The sequence below is a fragment of the Ranitomeya imitator genome, chromosome 3, assembly GCF_032444005.1.
Source record: "Ranitomeya imitator isolate aRanImi1 chromosome 3, aRanImi1.pri, whole genome shotgun sequence".
NCBI classification, from domain to species: Eukaryota; Metazoa; Chordata; class Amphibia; order Anura; family Dendrobatidae; genus Ranitomeya; species Ranitomeya imitator.
This window is the reverse complement of record NC_091284.1, coordinates 771,069,428-771,087,700: the sequence shown is the minus strand read 5'-3', so window position 1 is coordinate 771,087,700 and position 18,273 is coordinate 771,069,428. Positions and strand designations below refer to the sequence as shown.

Genomic DNA, 18,273 nt, shown 5'->3' with positions numbered 1-18,273 from the left:
CTCCTTAAGGGACCTTCTCCCATCAGGACCGTTCTCCCTCTCAAAGGGAGATGAGGAAGCCGTTCTTCAAACCAGCTCCCTACTAGCGACCAAAGGGTTGCTCCTCCAAACCATCAGGGTCTCCCTCTAACAGGTTCTCCTTGGCGTAACTGGTTTCCCTCACGCTGGAGTCTCTCCATGGTGGAAGGCCGGCTTCTTCTTTTCCGGGAGGCCTGGTTGTCGGTGGTCGACAACACCTGGGTCAGATAGATCGTGACTTCGGGCTACAAGATCGACTTTTCTTCTCTCCCAGGAAGACGTTTCTTCCAGTCTCGTCCGCCGAGAATCCAGGCTCAGGTCCCAGTTATTCTTCAGGCCGTCTCTTCCCTGCTACAGACAGGAGTAACTGTACCCGTTCCCTTGCTAAAACGTTTTTCAGGGTTTTATTCCAATGTCTTTGTAGTCCCGAAGAACGACGGGTCTCTCCGTCCGATTCTGGACCTGAAGCGATTGAACAGTCACATTTGGATCCGTCATTTCAGGATGGAGTCCCTGCGTTTGGTAATCGCCTCCATGGAGCCAGGGGAATTTCTCTGCTCTGTGGACATTCAGGATTCATATCTGCACCTTCCTGTTTTGTGTTCAGCATCAGAGATTCATCCGGTTTGCAATTCAGGGAGACAACTGTCAATTCACAGCTCTTCCCTTCGATCTGGCCTCCTCCCCCAGAGTATTCACGAAGGTCATGGCAGCGGTAATGGCCATCCTTCCTTCCAAGGGGATACTCCTAATCCCTTATTTGGACAATATTTTAATCAAGGGGCCATTCTTCTGAGACTGCGACCAGAGTCTTTAGATCACCCTGGACACTATTGTCAGTCTTGGCTGGATAGTCAGCGGGGAGAAGTCCTCCCTGACCCAAGTTCAGCACCTGGTGTTTGTTAGACACAGTCCAAGGCAAAGACTTCCTTCCAGGGGAGTTTTCCTCTCTCCGCCAGAGGATCCGTGCTCTAAACCGCCCATGTCCACATCCACTACGACTCTGCATGGCCATTCTGGTGAAGATGATTGCTGCCATGGAGGCCATGCCCTTTGCCCAGTTCCATACCCATCTTCTTCAGCTGGCCCTCTTATCTCCTTGGGACAAGAGGACCACTTTCCTGGATGGTCCCATTCTGCAGCCTCTCAGTGTGAGGTAGTCTCTAACATGGTGGACTATCTAGCCTCCATTCTGCACGGGAAATCCTTCCTTCCTCTCCGATGGCGGGAAAGCACCAGAGACGCCAGGCTCCTCGGGTGGGGAGCGGTTTTCCTGTATCACACAGCACACGGTCGCCGGAACTTTCAAGAGGCCGCTCTCCCCATCAATCTCCTGGAGATCACGGCAGTTTTATTTGCCCTTCGCCGCTGGCAGACATGTGACGCAGGTCATTCGGTATGCATCCAGTTGGACAATGCCACTGCCGTGGCTTACATAAACCTTCAAGTCAGGACACGCAGAAAACAGGTCATGGCGCAGGTAGCAAGGATTCTAATGTGGTCGGAGCATCATGTTCCCGCCAAATCAGCCTTACACATATTGAGGGTGGACAATTGGGCAGCCAATTTTCTGAGTCGTCAGTCTCGCATTGGCGAGTGGCCTCTCAACTCCGCCGTCTTTGAGCAGACATGTCAGATGGGGCACCCCTACGTCAACCTAATCGCGTCTCGGATGAACCACAAGGTGCCTCAGTTTGTTGCCAGATTCCGAGAACCGCTAGCCATCGGTTACGATTCCCTAGTAATCCTGCGGTCCCAATTCCAGCTGCCTTATTGTCACGGGGGTATTGGGTAGCCTAAAGCTGATTACCCAGGCCCCTGCGATATCCCTCAGACTAGGGAAAATCCTGTCTGTCCCTCTCCCAGAATTTACACTGATGGTGTGCTTGTCTGGGCCGCCAGGCCTGACCCTAACTCCTGTTTCAGCCCTATGCTGAAACCTCCACCCGCCACCCAGTGATAAGACCACACACCAACCTACACCGAAAGTACAGACAGGGAAAACTGAAAACGCACCACGCCGCAGACACACAGGAAAATACTATAATGTGCACAGGGAAAAAATAAACACAAATAATAGGAAGGAGAAATATGACAAAGGATAATACACCACCAGATACGATACTTCAACTCCTAGACCACCACTCCAGACCGAGATCACCAGGCACAAGACACAAGCTATAATCGGCGACGCCCAAAGTCCAGAATGACTATTTAAAGGCCACGGGCGTGACCAAGCCTCCAACAAGATTACCAGCCAGATTAGTTCATGGACGTTCCTTGGAGGCTTCCACACCGTCCAGATCTGCTCTCACAAGGCCCCCTCTTCCACGAGAATTCAGTCTCTTGATTTTATCGGCATGGCCTGGAAAACATCGGGTCATTCAGACCATGATTAAGGCGAGAAAACCAGCATCCTCGCGTATCTATCACAGATACTGGAAGGCCTTCTTTCGGTGGAGTGAGGACAATAATTTGGTCACTATGTCCTTTTCCCTCCCTTCCATCCTGAGTTTTCTCCAATCAGGTCTTTACTCTGGTCTCTCTCTCAGCACCCTTAAGAGTCAAGTCTCCACACTGTCGATTCTTTTCCAATGAAACCTGGCTTCTTGTCTCCAGCTGAAGACTTTCCTTCAAGGAGTCACCCACCTGGCACCACCTTATCATCCTCCGATAGATCCATGGGATCTTAGCCTTGTTCTTGGCGCATTTCGGCTCCCTCCCTTTAAACCCATTTAGGACATTCCGTCTTCTCTTCTGTCATGGAAGGTTGCCTGTTTAGTTGCCATTACGTTAGTCAGGAGAGTCTGAGTTAGCTGCACAGTCATTCTGTTCCCTGTTCCTTATTTTACATCAGGTTCTCGGACCTGCTCCTTCCTTCCTGCCTAAGGTGGTTTATTCATTTCACATTAATGAAGAAATTGTCCTTCTCTCTGCCCCTCTCCTGTCCATCCTCTTGAATAGTCCCTCCACAAGCTGGATGTGGTCAGAGCTGTGCGAGTCTACCTTTCAAGGACTGCTTCCTAGTCATTTTGATACCCTATTCGTCATCTCTGAAGGTCGTCGTAGGGGGCTCCCAACTTCCAAGTCCACTATCGCCCGTTGGATTTGCTTGGCAATGTTGGAGGCATAATTGGGTTCAGGACAAACCTCCTCCTCTGGGGGGAACGGGATTGAAAGATAGTAGGTTTTTGGGAGATATGTTGTCGGGTATGTAAATTGATTTGTTGAGCAATCAATTGTAGGACTTCTGGGGTAGCGAATTATTGGAAAAAATGAAAGGGGGTAAGTTGGCGTTATCTAATTTTATCCCAGGGGCTGTTAATTTTCCCCTCAAATTTCCCCTTTTTATCTGTCATGATACTACAGCGGTGGTGGTAGGGTGGGGGAACTGTGGTACTTGGTCCTGCCTCTGAAGCGTCAGCAGTGATAACCGACACATCGGGCTGTGGCTGAAAATCTCTACTTCAGAGGCAGATTGTTTCACTGCCAGAACAAAGCAAACTCTACGCTTTTCCCTTCACCATGACAGCGCCGCACGTGAGAGATGGCATCCGCCCCCAGGAACAGGAAACCTGTAGCAGAGATATAAGAATGGGGCGGCCCCTCTCTCCTCAGTTTGGTTTCCTGTTCCTGCAGGTGGACGCCTGTCGCAGAGCTCCTACCTCCGGAGGGATACCCCCTCTGATGAGTCCGGTCCGGAGGCCGAGGTCCGCGGGGAAGCCAGCCGTAGTCGGCGGCATCGCGTGCGGTGCTGTCCGGTGTCGGGCTGCTGGGTCCGCGCCATCCCTTTCCTCGCTGGACTCCCCGGCGACCGCTCTGTGCAAGAGGCCGGTCCGGGGTTGCGGGGGCGTGTCCCTCACTGACGCTGGCGCCGAAGTGAGGGATGACGACTTCCGGTCGCAGGAAGTGACGTCACACGCCGAGGGAGCCGATGTGCTGGACACTTCCGGGCGGAAGCTGATCCAGTGGCGCGCACACCGCTCCTCTATCAAATACGGCAGCAAAGGGGAGTCGCTGGTCCTGCTCTTCAGACGGAGATGACCGAACCAGCGGTAGATCCGGAGCTGCTGATGCCTGCGCCTAAAATGTCGGAAGACACTCAAGCTGCAGGGGTACCCAGGGTCCTGGAGGGGTGAGTGCCTTTGTAAGGCAAGCTACGCACACACTGATACCTGTACACTGTGTTTTGTAGGAAGGGAAAGCCACCTCCAAGCAAAAGAATAGGGTCTGTCCACTATGTAAAGAAAAACTCCCTAGGCTATACAACAAAAAGATCTGCCAGCCCTGTATTGACAGAACAGTTGCGGAGGAATCTTCTTCCCTATTACAAAACATTAAAACAATCATACGGGAGGAAGTTAAATCTACAGTTAAAGAACAGTTGAGACATCACACAAAGGAGACCCCCCCTCCCCCAACAAGTGAACAAGGGTCGGATGTAGATTCAGGGGATGAGCCGGGAGCCTTAACCCCCTCTGATGCCTCAGATTTAGACTCCTCAGATGAGGAGTATGGCCGCCCATGCTTTCAGTCGGAGGACATTGGAAAGCTGCTCAAACTTGTCAGAACGACTATGGGAGTAGAGACCCCTAGAGAACCACGGACAATCCAAGACACCATGTTTAGCAACTTGGAGGAGAAGAAGCGAAAGTTTTTCCCCTTCCATGATAACATAATTAAATTAATAAAACGTGAGTGGAAAAAGCCTAATAAAAAGATGTCTGTCCCTCAGGCATTAAAACGCAAATACCCCTTTGATGAGGAGGTCTGTGAGAAGTGGGATAAGGCGCCTAAGTTAGATGCAGCCATCGCCAGCACTTCTAAGGGGGTTGCGTTACCATTTGAAGACATGGGAGCCCTAAGGGACCCCCTCGACAAAAAAGCAGATGCTTTTCTAAAGTCTGCTTGGGAAGCAGCGACATGGTCATTTAAACCCGGGGTTGCTGCCACTTGCACGGCACGTGCTATGGTCAAGTGGTTAGAGGAGTTAAGTGACCAAATCAAAAACAAATGCCCAAGAGAGAGGCTTCTGGAAGCATTGCCCTCTCTGCAAGGCGCCGCAAGATTCCTAGCAGACGCCTCGATAGATTCAGTTAGAAGTGCCGCACGCGTGTGTGCCTTATCTAATTCAGGAAGGAGAACATTATGGCTGAAAATTTGGACGGCTGACTTCCAATCAAAGGTCAAACTCTGCGGAGTACCCTGTGAAGGGCAATACCTTTTTGGCAAATCTCTAGACGAAATCCTTGAGAAAGCGTCGGACAAAAAGAAGCGGTTTCCACCCCCTTCCTTTCCCAGGCGCCGATGGGATACCTCTCGTTCGTCCTTTCGTGGTGGATATAGAGGGACCCGCGGCCGATCAGATGACAGGTCTAGTCGAGGCAGACCCTGGAGAGAGCGAAAGGAAAGGGGATTCCTTTTCAACAAACCTCCCCCCAAGCCTGATCCCAAAAATCAGTGACGCCAGCATTCCGGTTGGGGGGAAGACTCCGGCGGTTTGTCCATCACTGGGCAGCACTGCCGGCTTCTCATTGGATAACAAATTTGTTGTCAGAAGGTCTAAAGTTCAAATTCTCCAACCTCCCACCAAATCGTGTAAAAATGACCCAGGTGGGGGGAAAAAATCAGGCCATATTAGAAAGAGAAATTTATCTCCTCATGCAAAAAGGAGTGTTAGTAGAAGTACCCCATCAAGAGATGGGGAAAGGGTTCTACAGCACTTTATTTCTAACACCAAAACCAGACGCGACCCAAACTGTTACATGGTGGTGATCGATCTTACAGACGCTTACTACCATGTGCCAATCGCCGTCCAACACCAACAATACCTAAGATTGGTGGTAAATCTGGGAAAAAACCCCGTCCATCTACAATATCAATGTCTTCCTTTTGGGGTAGCCATTGCGCCCCGTATATTCACAAAAATTATTTCCGAAGTAGCATCTTTCGTCAGGAAAGAAGACATAATGTTGGTACCCTATTTGGACGATTTTTTGATAATCGCAAAAAACAAAGAAAGTTGCAAAAGTGCGGCCGCAAGGGTGCTGGAGGTACTGACCAATTTAGGATGGATGATAAACCTGAAAAAATCAAGGCTTGTCCCAACTCAAACCCAAGAATTCCTCGGAATTGTGTTAGATTCAGTCAAGCAGGAGTGTGTCCTCCCACAGAGGAAAGTTCAATCTATCCAACAGAGGGTAGAGTCATTCCAATTACAACAGACTATCTCTCTGAGAAACGCAATGTCACTCCTAGGGGTCCTAACGGCAACGATTCCAGCAACGCGATGGGCACAAAGCCACACACGGGAGTTACAATGGCAGATACTAGCCGAACAAGAAAAAAATCCATACAATCTGAATCGGAAGATTCTTCTGTCACCAGAAGTTCAAAACTCACTAGAGTGGTGGCTGAAAACAGAAAATCTAACCAACGCAGTGCCATGGTCAGTACGAGATCCAGTAGTCATTACTACCGATGCGAGTCCGTGGGGTTAGGGGGCACATTTGGGAGATCAGGTCCTACAGGGTCAATGGGGAAGCCCAATGACAACAGCGTCCTCCAATCTAAAAGAATTGTCTGCGGTGAGACTAGCACTTCTTCATGTAGGGGAAAGAATTCTGGGAAGACATGTGGTAGTGTTATCCGACAACAACACAACAATAGCTTATATAAACTGCCAAGGGGGCACAAGATCAACATCCCTTATGGCAGAGGCCAAAGAACTTTTTATATGGGCCGAAAACAACCTTCTTTCGCTAACCGGAACATACTTGAAAGGATCAGAGAATCAAGTAGCCGACTACTTAAGCCGTCACACGTTACATCAGGGGGAGTGGTCCCTGAACCAGCAAGTATTTGGGAAAATATGTGCCAGCTGGGGCGTTCCAGACGTAGACCTGTTCGCCACAAAACAAAATCGGAAGGTGAAGAGGTTCTATTCTCTGAACCCAAGAGAGCACCCGGAGGGAGTAGACTCGTTCCTGTATCGGTGGAACTTCCATCTAGCATACGCATTCCCCCCAATACCATTAATCCCGGCAGTCCTCAGGAAAATTCGGGAGGACAAAGCACGAGTGATCCTCATAGCTCCCTTTTGGCCGAAGAGAGCGTGGTTCACGTGGCTCAGGCGCATGTCTATCTCGGACCCGTGGATCTTTCCGGATGCTCCGGATCTCCTATACCAAGGGCCAGTTCAACATCCCCAAGTTCACAGATTGCATCTCACCGCCTGGAACTTGAAAGGGGACTTCTGTTAGCAAAAGGATTCTCAAGCCCTTTGGTGACCACATTGCTTGCTAGCAGGAAAAAGGTCACCTCAGACAAATACCAAAAAATCTGGCAAAAATTCCTAGATTTTTCGGGACGACAGTTGTCTGACTCTGGTCAACAGGTCCCAGTAAAAGAAATTCTTGAATTTCTCCAAAAAGGGTTGGAAAAAGGTCTGTCTACTAACACCTTAAAGGTGCAGGTCTCTGCCCTTGGTGCACTGTTCGATCAAAAACTTGCTGACCACCCTTGGATCTATAGGTTCATTCGAGCCTCCTTTACTTCCAGACCCTCTAAATTAATACCTAAGATAGCTCCCTGGGATTTGAATTTAGTTTTAAAGGCTCTTACCGTTTCCCCCTTTGAACCTCTGGATTCTATATCAATAAAATCCTTGACTCTAAAAACGGTTCTCCTAGTTGCCTTAACGTCTGCCCGCCGTACTTGTGAGTTACAAGCTATGTCGGTGAACCCTCCTTACACTACTTTCCATGATGACAAAGTAGTTATTAAAACCGACCCTGCCTTTCTTCCGAAGGTCAATTCTAAATTTCATAGAGACCAGGAAATTATTCTGCCCTCTTTTTGTTCCCAACCAAAATCCCAGGGAGAGAAGACCTTCCATTGTCTCGATGTCAGACGCTGCCTCCTTCAATACTTAGAGGCCACAAATTCCTGGCGTCAGTCATCGGCCCTTTTTGTCACCTATCAGGGGACAAACAGGGGAAAAAAGGCCTCAAAGGCAACTATTGCACGGTGGTTGCGTACGGCTATTTCACTTTCGTATTCTTTTTCTGGTCAAGTTCCCCCACAGGGTGTTACGGCTCACTCCACGCGTGCTATAGCCACTTCTTGGGCGGAAAGGGCTAACGCCTCGATAGAACAGATTTGTAAAGCGGCAGTATGGTCATCACCCTCTACCTTCTTCCGACACTATAGGTTAGACTTAGGTCAATCAGACTTGTCTTTTGGGAGAAAGGTGTTGTCTGCTGTCGTCCCACCCTAGGAATCTTCTATTTTTTCCTCTCACGTGCGGCGCTGTCATGGTGAAGGGAAAAATGATAATTACTTACGGGTAATTTGATTTTCCGGAACCATGACAGCGCCGCATTAATTCCCGCCCTATCTTGGTGATGGTTGTGTGATTCACAAAAAAAAAAAAAAAAACTTATTGTATATGGATAAATGTATATATGCAAAGCATGTGTGTACACAAGAGCTAACGAAATGGCTATACAAATGTAAATATGATACATAACTGTGTACTAACAAAGCGGTCATCTTCCATACTCTGCAAACAAACTGGGGAGAGAGGGGCCGCCCCATTCTTATATCTCTGCTACAGGTTTCCTGTTCCTGGGGGCGGATGCCATCTCTCACGTGCGGCGCTGTCATGGTTCCGGAAAATCAAATTACCCGTAAGTAATTATCATTTTCTTCACGCTGAATGTTCTGAGGGCCATTGCTTCATTCACCTTCCAAAAGCCTTTATAGACTGCGCAGGCGCGACGCTCCTAGCGTTACATTATAGCCAGTGTCAGAAAAAAAAATGGCTCCGGAAAGCGCGGACTGCCGGGAGCAGGGGGACACACTGCAGTGTGTCTTCAAGAAAATGGCGCCAGAAAGCGTGGACTGCGCAGGCGCCGATGAGCAAATGACAGAATGGAGGCACAAGATGGGTGCAGATGCATGAAAAGAAGCTGCGGAGACACCATCACGTGTTTCTCGACGCAAGCAGTGAATAGCCAGGCCTTTCCCCGGGAAGGAACAACCACGGGAAGGGCAACATCCTATGAAGGAAAGCCACCTATGCCAAGCATGGTATCCATCCACAGACAGCTGTTTCGGGGTTTTTGCCCCTCATCAGTGTGGAGTAGGAATCTGGCTATTAGGAGCAGTGCCTAGTAAAAAGGCTATAAAGGCACAGATGATTCCTGTGGTTGTTCCTTCCCGGGGAAAGGCCTGGCTATTCACTGCTTGCGTCGAGAAACACGTGATGGTGTCTCCGCAGCTTCTTTTCATGCATCTGCATATTTCCCATAAGGGATGGGGGCAGTGTTCTGGAATCACTGCGTTGAGAAACACGTGATGGTGTCTCCGCGGTGTTGGATGTTTTGGTCTCCCCGAGGCCAATCATCTGTGCCTTTATAACAAGATGGGTGCAGCACATGGCAGGATGGGTGCAGCACATGTGAGAATGGGAGCAGCACATGTCAGAATGGGGGTGCAGGATGGGAGCAGCACATGACAGAATGGGGGTGCAGGATGGGAGCAGCACATGACCGGATCGGGGCTATATATATATATATATATATATATATATATATATATATATATATATATATATATATATATATATATATATATATATATATACATATATATATACATATATATATATATATATGTATATATATATATTAATATATTATATATAATTTTTTTTTTTACTTTTGAAAAAAACTGCCTAACCGCGAAAGATTTTTTTTTTCTTTTACTTTTCTGTTTGACAGGACAGCATTTTGACAGAGTATTTCTGTTCTCTTACAGAACAACTACAAGGAAAGAAAGGCACAGCCCAAGTGATGCCATATTTTTGGGGGCTTTGATCATTGTGTTAAGGTTTATCACAGTAATCAAAAGCCCAGTGGTTGCCAAGTACAGGGAGAAAGATCTTGGCGTGCGCATTGTGCATACGCCCGGCATTTTCTTTCTGCAGATGGAGGGATCACGGATCCGTTACCTAAGGTACCGTTGTGGGCTTGGTGGATCCCATTTCTCTGATGTGCTAGTTCATATCAGAGGAGAGAGAAATGGATTTTAAATCTGACTTTTTTTATTTGAATGTGATCGGCGTTATAAGTAAGTAATGCCGATCACACGACGGACCATGAAACTGGCCCTGATCGTGATGATTTTTCGATGCTGGGGGACGCTATACTTTTATTTCTCAGCTCCATTAAAAAGTGACGCGGAGGAATAAGTATCCTTAACTGCCGCTGTTAAAAAGCGCATCAGCAGTCGTTAAGGGCATAAAAATGTTTGAAAATTGCTGCATTTCCTATATTTTCACAAATAAACAGAAGTCCTATCAAACAAATGTTACCACTATCATGAAGTACAATATGTCACAAGAAAACAATCTCAGACTCTGTGGGATCCGTTGAATCATTGCAGAGTTATTACTAAATAAAGTGACACTGGTCAGAACTGAATAATTTGGCCTGGTCAGGAAGATGAAAACGGGCATCGGGGTGAAGGCGTTAATGGCCAATGTGAACTTGCTCCTTTCTTGTATGCATACCAACTTATATACCAGTTCATTTTTTCCGGTTTGCCATACATTTTTCTGCAGAAATTCCTGTATTTAGAAATATGACCACATTAATTCACCATGTCCATCCATTTCCTTACATCTCTAGAAGTAAAAGATTTTCCATTGCTTTATTTATTTTGGCTATTTACGTCTATTTCCATATTAACATTTGTAGGCAATCGGCTGCAGACTTGCCTATATTCAGCCTCTTAATGCTGGACAGTGGTGGAGCCCAGAAGCATGCAAACTGTTCAAGATGTTGGTGTGCCATAAACTTCTGAGGTGTTGTCCATTAGGTACAGTAGTCCATATAATAATTTTTATTTCCATAGCACCAACAGTTTACCATGTCATAATGTTATTGTGTATGTGTACTGATATATTTGCACTTATACACACACATTATATACAGTGGCATGTAAAAGTTTGTGTACCTCTGGCTCTGGTCAAAATGACTGTTATTGTGAACAGTTAAGCAAGATGAAGATGAAATGATGTCTAGAAGGGGCGAAAGATGACATGTTTTCTGAGTGTAGTTGTCATTATGGAGTCCGTTTTTGTAAATTTCTGCTGTTCTGGTCACTTATGGTCTCTGCAATTGCTGCCCACAAATTATTCCAGGAAAATCTGTACCCCAAAATGCAAATGGTGTTCTCTTCTTGGCCTTGCTGTGTGTGCAAACCGTAGTAGATGACAACATTTTGCCATACTTAAGAGAAATAGCGTAATAACGCGGGTTACTTTTTCTTATTAGCCATGGTAAAAATGAAAAATTTTGAGCAAAGTCTACATATTAAATGTGAACTGTACTTTTAGTATGTTTTCAATAAATTAATACTTCAGGTGAATTTATATTTTATAAAACTTTGTATTATATCTGAGAAATCTGCTTCCTTCCCCACTTGTTTACTTTATTTTTGTCACTTATATAGCATCATTAATTCCACGGTGATGTAGATGTCAGTACATCACTTCAGTATTACACAGTGCCAACATTGAGACACTATGCTTTTTTTTTTTTTTTCCTTTCTGAGTACACTATGGGTACCTATAATCTACTGATACTTCTGTAGCACCACCACCTATAAGAGGTTTTGCAGTATCAAACATTTCCTACTATATATTTTTATATCTGGTATATTACTGTCCGTATACTCTCTAGCTCACATTATACGCCAGAGTTTATAAATGTCAGCTGAATTGAGCTATCATTGCACTTGAAGCCAGCATCTAGCAGCACTGATATTTTATTTCACTTGTTTTTTGCTTTTGTGTTTGTGGTGTAATTTTTTGGTGGTGGCTTTTATTGAGGGATTCCTTTTTTTTTTCAGGGACAGTCCACGTTGAGCGGGGGCGCCATATCGTATCCCAGGGTGCCAACCTCCGCTGTCAGGAAGGGTATTCAATAGGGATAGGCACGTCTATCTTCCCTAGTCCTTTCCTGTAAATTTGTATTGCTATACATTTTTTTTCTGGAAAAAATATTTTTTTGTATACCAGAGACCCTGTTTTCCCATAGGATCCCTCCTACTGGTCTTTATGATATTTTTGCTCTCTAGTTTTTAATTATTACATTAAAATTTACTGTTTTAGGTCTTGCGTCAGTTTTTTTGGTTTTTGCTGAGACACTATGCTGTCCTGCAACTTCTTCCTCTCCCTCCTAAACATAGGATTAATTTTCTTTGCCTGTCTAAATGAAAAATTGCATTTGTTACAATATTTGACCATGTAGCAAAAAATAAAAATAAAAATGTATGTCTACAAGAGGTTGCTGGACAAAATTTAATGTACCTTGTAATCTATTACTCAGTTTTTCTGAATAGAACTATACCCTATATGTAGCTATACATGTGGGCACAGGGTAAGGTTCGGAAAAGGAAGCAGACTTTTTTTTTTTAGTCCTCCCCCCCAGTATCCTCATGGCTTTTGTACTTGGAAGTGCCAGGGCTCCTTTGACTCCTTTTTTGGATTGAATGCCGATGGCTCTCACTTATAATTATAATGGGTCTATCAGGATTCCTTGTTCTATAATGACAAGACTAGAGAAGCAGAATACGCTATTATTGTCTGCAAAATGCAATGAAAACTCCACAAGAGCAATGATATTTACCGTCCATCTTGTGCTTATTCAGGTGTTCTGCTTGAGAATAAGCTATCGATTGAACTTTTTGATGACGCCTCATGTACAGAGACCAGCATTAACATCATGCTTGTGGAGAGAAATGTTGCTTCTTTTATATCAAGGTAAGATTTTCTTTATCATATGATTTTTTTTTTTTTAATTTAAACAAAATTGTGCATTTTACATGGTTAAGGCCCTTTCAAACTGCCATTTTTTTGTAGTCACCCTTTTCGGCAGCACCATAGGAGGATACCCTCATCCTAATAGGGATAGGAAACACAGAGGTCAAATAGCCCCCCAACACACACACACACACACACACACACACACACACACACACACACACACACACACACACACACTTACCCCCTCTCCAGTGTTTTCTCCTGTCCCTGTGGGGCACTAGGAGGTCCTCCTGTGGTACTCTGTGGCCGGCGATAGGCTGCCTATTTTACCTTTTTTAAGTCAGGCAGCTGAGGTCGATAGCTCCGGCCTTCCCCTCCTGTGTCCTCTGGACACTGACTCTTCCGCCATTTCAGCGCCTTTGGATAAAGCAGGGCAGCAGGAGTTGGGGGCTTCTCTGATCTCCCCCTGCTTTCTTCCTTCTCTTTTGCCTCACGCTGTGCCAGGGGCGGTAGACAAAAGTGACGTCAGACGCAAAGTCGCGGACATGTGATGTCACTTCTGGTTGTGTTGCACACTGGAATGCACCACCGGAAGAACTCGCTGGGGAGATTTCTGGAGTGCTTGCGAAGGCACTTGCGCTTGGCTAGTACATAATCTTTCGGTGTGCTCCGAGGTGGAGCACACCAGTAATAAGCTGGATGCATCCATACCTGGTGACGTTCGAAGGAGACGGCGAGGAGAAGGATCATCCTATCAGTTTGTCGTGATGAGATTTCTGCTCTTACACGAGGAGGCCAGATTGAAGACCCCACAAGGTAGGACCTTTGCTATGGTGGTGGGTGGTTGTTCTTCATGGTCTGCATCTCCAAAACCAGTGCTGTCCCGAACACAGTAAGTACCTGGGTTTGGTGTCTCTTTATCTTTGGAGCAGGACCGTCCTTAGGCAGTTATACTTAATGGTCCCTTCTCTCCTCTTTTTAGGGAAACAAGTTGTCCCATAAATGGGCCATCTGTCTTTAAAAAAAAAAAAAAAAAAAAAAAAGCTACCTTCTCGCAAGGAACGCCTCTGTCAAGATTGCACAGACAAAATTGTTAAAGAGGAACAGCCCTCTTTGATAGAAGAGTTATGGGGAATGGTCCGTCAGGAAGTCGTCATCCCTAGCCTCTTTTTACCAGTCCTTCCCAATAACGCCATCAGGAGCAAAAAAAGAGGAAGATATCCATGGAGGAGCAGTCTTGACTCTGAGTAATGGGAGGAATGTGACTGTTTCAGGCGCTTAACGGTCCCAAAGCAGTAAAAAAAATTACTTTATCAGAAGATGTGGAAGATCTTCTGACAGCGATGAGAACCACTATGAATGTAGAGGAGGAAGAGATTGTTCAGAACACATTTCTGGACGAAGTGTTTGGGGTCTAAGAACTCAGAAGTTATTCTTTCCAGTACATTACAACGTACAAAAGTTGATAGTGAGTGGGATCTGCTGTAAAAGCATTTTGTAACACCTCTCCATCTGCTCCACGGAGGAAAGATTTGAAACCCAAGCAGCAGACTTGAGGTTACGTTTTGGTCAATGGGGTTACAGTAAAAGAAACATCAAACAAGGCTATAATAGAGCAAAATCGACTCCCCGGGACCTACTGGTTTATCAAGATAATAGGAAGAAGGGAGATGAAAAGATTATTTTTTTTCAGTGTTCAACCAGGAATGGGACAATATGAGGGCCATTCTGACCAAACACTGGCCAATTTTAAGCACTGAACCCTCCCTGGGACCATATTTTGGCGATCGTCCTCTTATGACCTCACGCAGGGCGAGAAACCTGAAGGACATGCAAAAGCGGGCAGATATTTCTCTCGACCCGAACGACATATGTATAGCGGTGGATTCTTTCTCCCACTGCTGGAACTTCAAGTTGGCATACACCTTCCCTCCGATTTCTCCTACCAAAGACATTGCAGAAAATCAGGAGGGACAAGGCGAAGACTATACTAGTAGCACCTCATTGATCAAAAAGAAGCTGGTTCGGCATTCTAAACAATTTAAAGATGGATTGTCCGCTGATACTTCCACCAACCAGCAACCTTCTCCACCAAGGGCCGATTTGTCAACCAGATCCTCAAGCTTTACAGCTTGCAGCCTGGCTTTTGACTCCATCATCCTAAATGCTAGCTGTCTTTTAGATAAGGTGGTAAATACACTTCAAAGAAGTAGGAAACCAGTAACCAATTCCAGAAAGGAGTAAGGTCTGAAGACCTAGCACTATGAAAAGTCCAGGTTGCTGCCCTCAGCTCATACTTTGGTCAGAGTCTAGCTGCCCATCTCTGGGTGGGAAGATTCAGGATTGCAGCAATCTCACCTAAGACCTATAGTTCACAATTTGGTCCTAGCCTGGGACCTGAACGTGGTTCTCAAAGGCCTCACAATACCTCCGTTTGAACCTATAGAGATTATAGACTTGGATAAATTGTCTTGGAAAGCAGCTTTCCGGGTGGCCATCACGACAGCAAGAAAAATGGGTGAACTACAGACTCTCTCCATCAAAGAACCCTACTTAAGAACCTTAAGGGACAGAATTCTTTTTGATCCTCTTTTTTTACGTAAGGTAACCTCGGAGTTCCATAGTTCCCAATAAATCGTTTTGCCTTCATTTTGACAAAGCCCGTCCAATAGTAAAAGGGAATTTTATAATCTTGACTTACTGTGAAAGGGTCACTGGCGCCGTATGTGAGGGTAGATATGTCTCGCAAAGATTTTTATCCTGCGTGATGTGAAAGCCATAAGTTTTCTTCCAGCATATGTTCTGAGAGTAAACAATTTATTACCAGGGTCTTGCTTTCATGGTGAGTAATCAGAGATGGGCAGAATGCCTACTCGCCATATCTCCAACTCAACGGTGTGGTTGGAGGGAGTTAAATGTCCAGCCACTTTTTTTTATCTGTCGGTTGTGTTTGGAAGAAGGAAGCCTCCAGTCTGAAGTTCCAGTGAGACGTACAGTGTGTTTTTTGTCCCAGAAGGCGGGAGCCATACTGGAAACTATTTTGTATAGACTTATTTTCATTTGTGCCAGAAAGGCTGTTTTTGTTGCTATTTTGGTTTCATGGTTTATGAAGCAATAAACCACGCAGAGACTTTAACATAAAGTGTTCCTGTTTCTACTTCGGGGAGCAGCTGAGTGAGCCGACCTTCCATAAGTGCTGAAGAATGCGGTCAACGTTCCAGAAACACAGGAAGCAGTTGTGGACAAATCTGATGTCCTGGATGAAGGCGGCTACAGGGATGGAACATCGGTCAGACAAAATGGAGGAGCTGATTAAGCACTTGACTCGGAGTCTACAGCAGCAGCAGCACCAAGTGCAACAGTTCCCGTAAGCAGCAGCAGCATTTACAGCAGGAGACCAATACGCTCCTAATGCAACAGATTCAACAGCAGCAAAAGCAGATGGAACTCCTGGTGGGAGATCGCAGCAGAGAGAGCGCTCCTTCCCCACATCAAGGTGATGTCCGGAAAGTGGTAAGACGAGCCATGCAAAAGATGACCCTAGGGGATGATATAGAGGCATTGACTGTGTTTGAATGGATTGCAGAGTGGGAGAGGCTACCCCAAGAGCAGTGGACAGAGGTCCTGGCCCCCTATCTGACGGGTGAACCTCAAAGCTTATTTTGACTTGGCCTTCCAGCATACACGGGAATATGCCAAGTTTAAAACGTAGATATTGACACGCTCAGGGGTCACTGTCTCTCAGAGCCCAAAGGGTTCATCACTGGGCATGTTATGGTGACAAACCTTCCCGCTCTCAGATATTTGACTTGTTGCATTTGATCCAGAAAAGGTTGCTGCCGGAGTCCTCCACTCCACCCCAGATGGTCGAGCGGGTGGTCATGGACCGATTTATTTACTCCCTCCACTGGCCAATACAGACCTGGGTTGCCCAGGTAAAACCCCAGTGGTTGAGAGGTCCCTAAGGGAGCCGGTGGGTGGGGCATACCCATACTGGGGTACTCGGCATGAGCCCAAGTCCCAAAAGAGGAGTAGTAGAGTCACTACTGGTGGGAGTCAAAGATGCCAAGGAGTCACTGAGGGATTGCCAAAGGCTGCTGGTAAAGACCTGATCTGCTGGAGATGCCACGGGCCTGGACACATTGCTGCAAAGTGTCCTATATTCTCTGAGCAGATGGACTGCAGCCTAGGGAGGTGTTCTTTGTGCTATGCCTATCCCACCTGCAGTGTGGACTATCAGCCCGGAGAGGGGCCGCAGTCATGTCCCGTGTCCGTAAGTGGAGTACTGGTGTGAGGGCTCTAGGATTTGGGGATTTTGGTGAGCCTGATAAGGGCCACACTTCCCACCAGTTGATCCCAGGGAAACGTGGGCGTCCGCTGTATCCACGGGGACACCAAGGACTACTCTATTGCCAGTGTTGATAAAAACGAGCCGAGGTATGGACCATGAGGTCGGGGTAGTCAGAGACCTGCTACACCCCGTGCTAATCGGGTGGGACTTCAGCCTGTTCTGGGACGTGTGTGTTAAAGCAGTGGTGCCGAGTGACTCAGACAGGAGCCAGCTCAACCCTGATGAATCCCAGTCGGAAGTGGAGGTGTTCCCCTTGTGTGTCCTAGCTGGTGATGAGGATGAAACGTTGACCAGGGAGGCTGAGGTTCCTGAACTGGGGGTTTCTGGGCTTATTTGACCAGGGACATAATATTACGTCATTTTTTAAATGCGACAATAATACATAGCATAGAAATACATGCAGCCACACACTCCAGTCCCGGATATCGGCGGCAGTGCCGGGTATTGATGCGAGAGACTCGCGCTGCATACGCAAGTGTGACCCCGGCCTCACACTGAGAGCTTGTGACCGCTAACTGTGACGTCTGATCAGTCTCAGCTATGGTCACAAGATGGCGGAGCGGTGCAGGGTTCAGCAGAAGATGGTGGCTAGTAAGTATTTTACTAAAAACTGGGAATCAACAGATTAAAAACCACTCCAGGGGTGAAATTAAAAATAAATAATTGGTGCTTTAACCCCTTCATGACCAGAGCTTTTTTTGGTTTTGCCTTTTCCTTTTTCGCTCTTCTCCTTACCAGAACCATACATTTTTTATTTTTCCGTCAATATGGTCACGTGAGGACTTATTTTTGCGGGACGAGTTGTACTTTTGAACGACACCATTGGTTTTACTATGTTGTGTACTAGAAAACGGGAAAAAAGGGGGCGCGGCCGATCGCCGCCGGGTGTCAGCTGATTATTACAGCTGACATCCTGCACTATGTGCCAGGAAGGGTCACGGACCGCTCTTGGCACATTAACCCCCGTAACACTGCAATCAAAGATGATCGCAGCATTCCAGTGGCATAGGGAAGCATCGCGCAGGGAGGGGGCTCCCTGCGTGCGTCCCTGAGACCCTCGGAACAACGC

General features: G+C 46.5%; 1 protein-coding gene across 1 annotated transcript in view; it reads left to right on the top strand.

Annotated features, from left to right (window-relative positions):
• RNF17 (ring finger protein 17) overlaps positions 1-18,273 on the top strand; it is a 341,311-nt gene that overhangs the window by 127,758 nt on the left and 195,280 nt on the right. The window contains exons 13-14 of the mRNA XM_069759912.1: positions 10,782-10,902; positions 12,739-12,850. Coding sequence (XP_069616013.1) covers positions 10,782-10,902; positions 12,739-12,850 — 233 coding nt within the window. The remainder of the gene's footprint in view (positions 1-10,781; positions 10,903-12,738; positions 12,851-18,273) is intronic.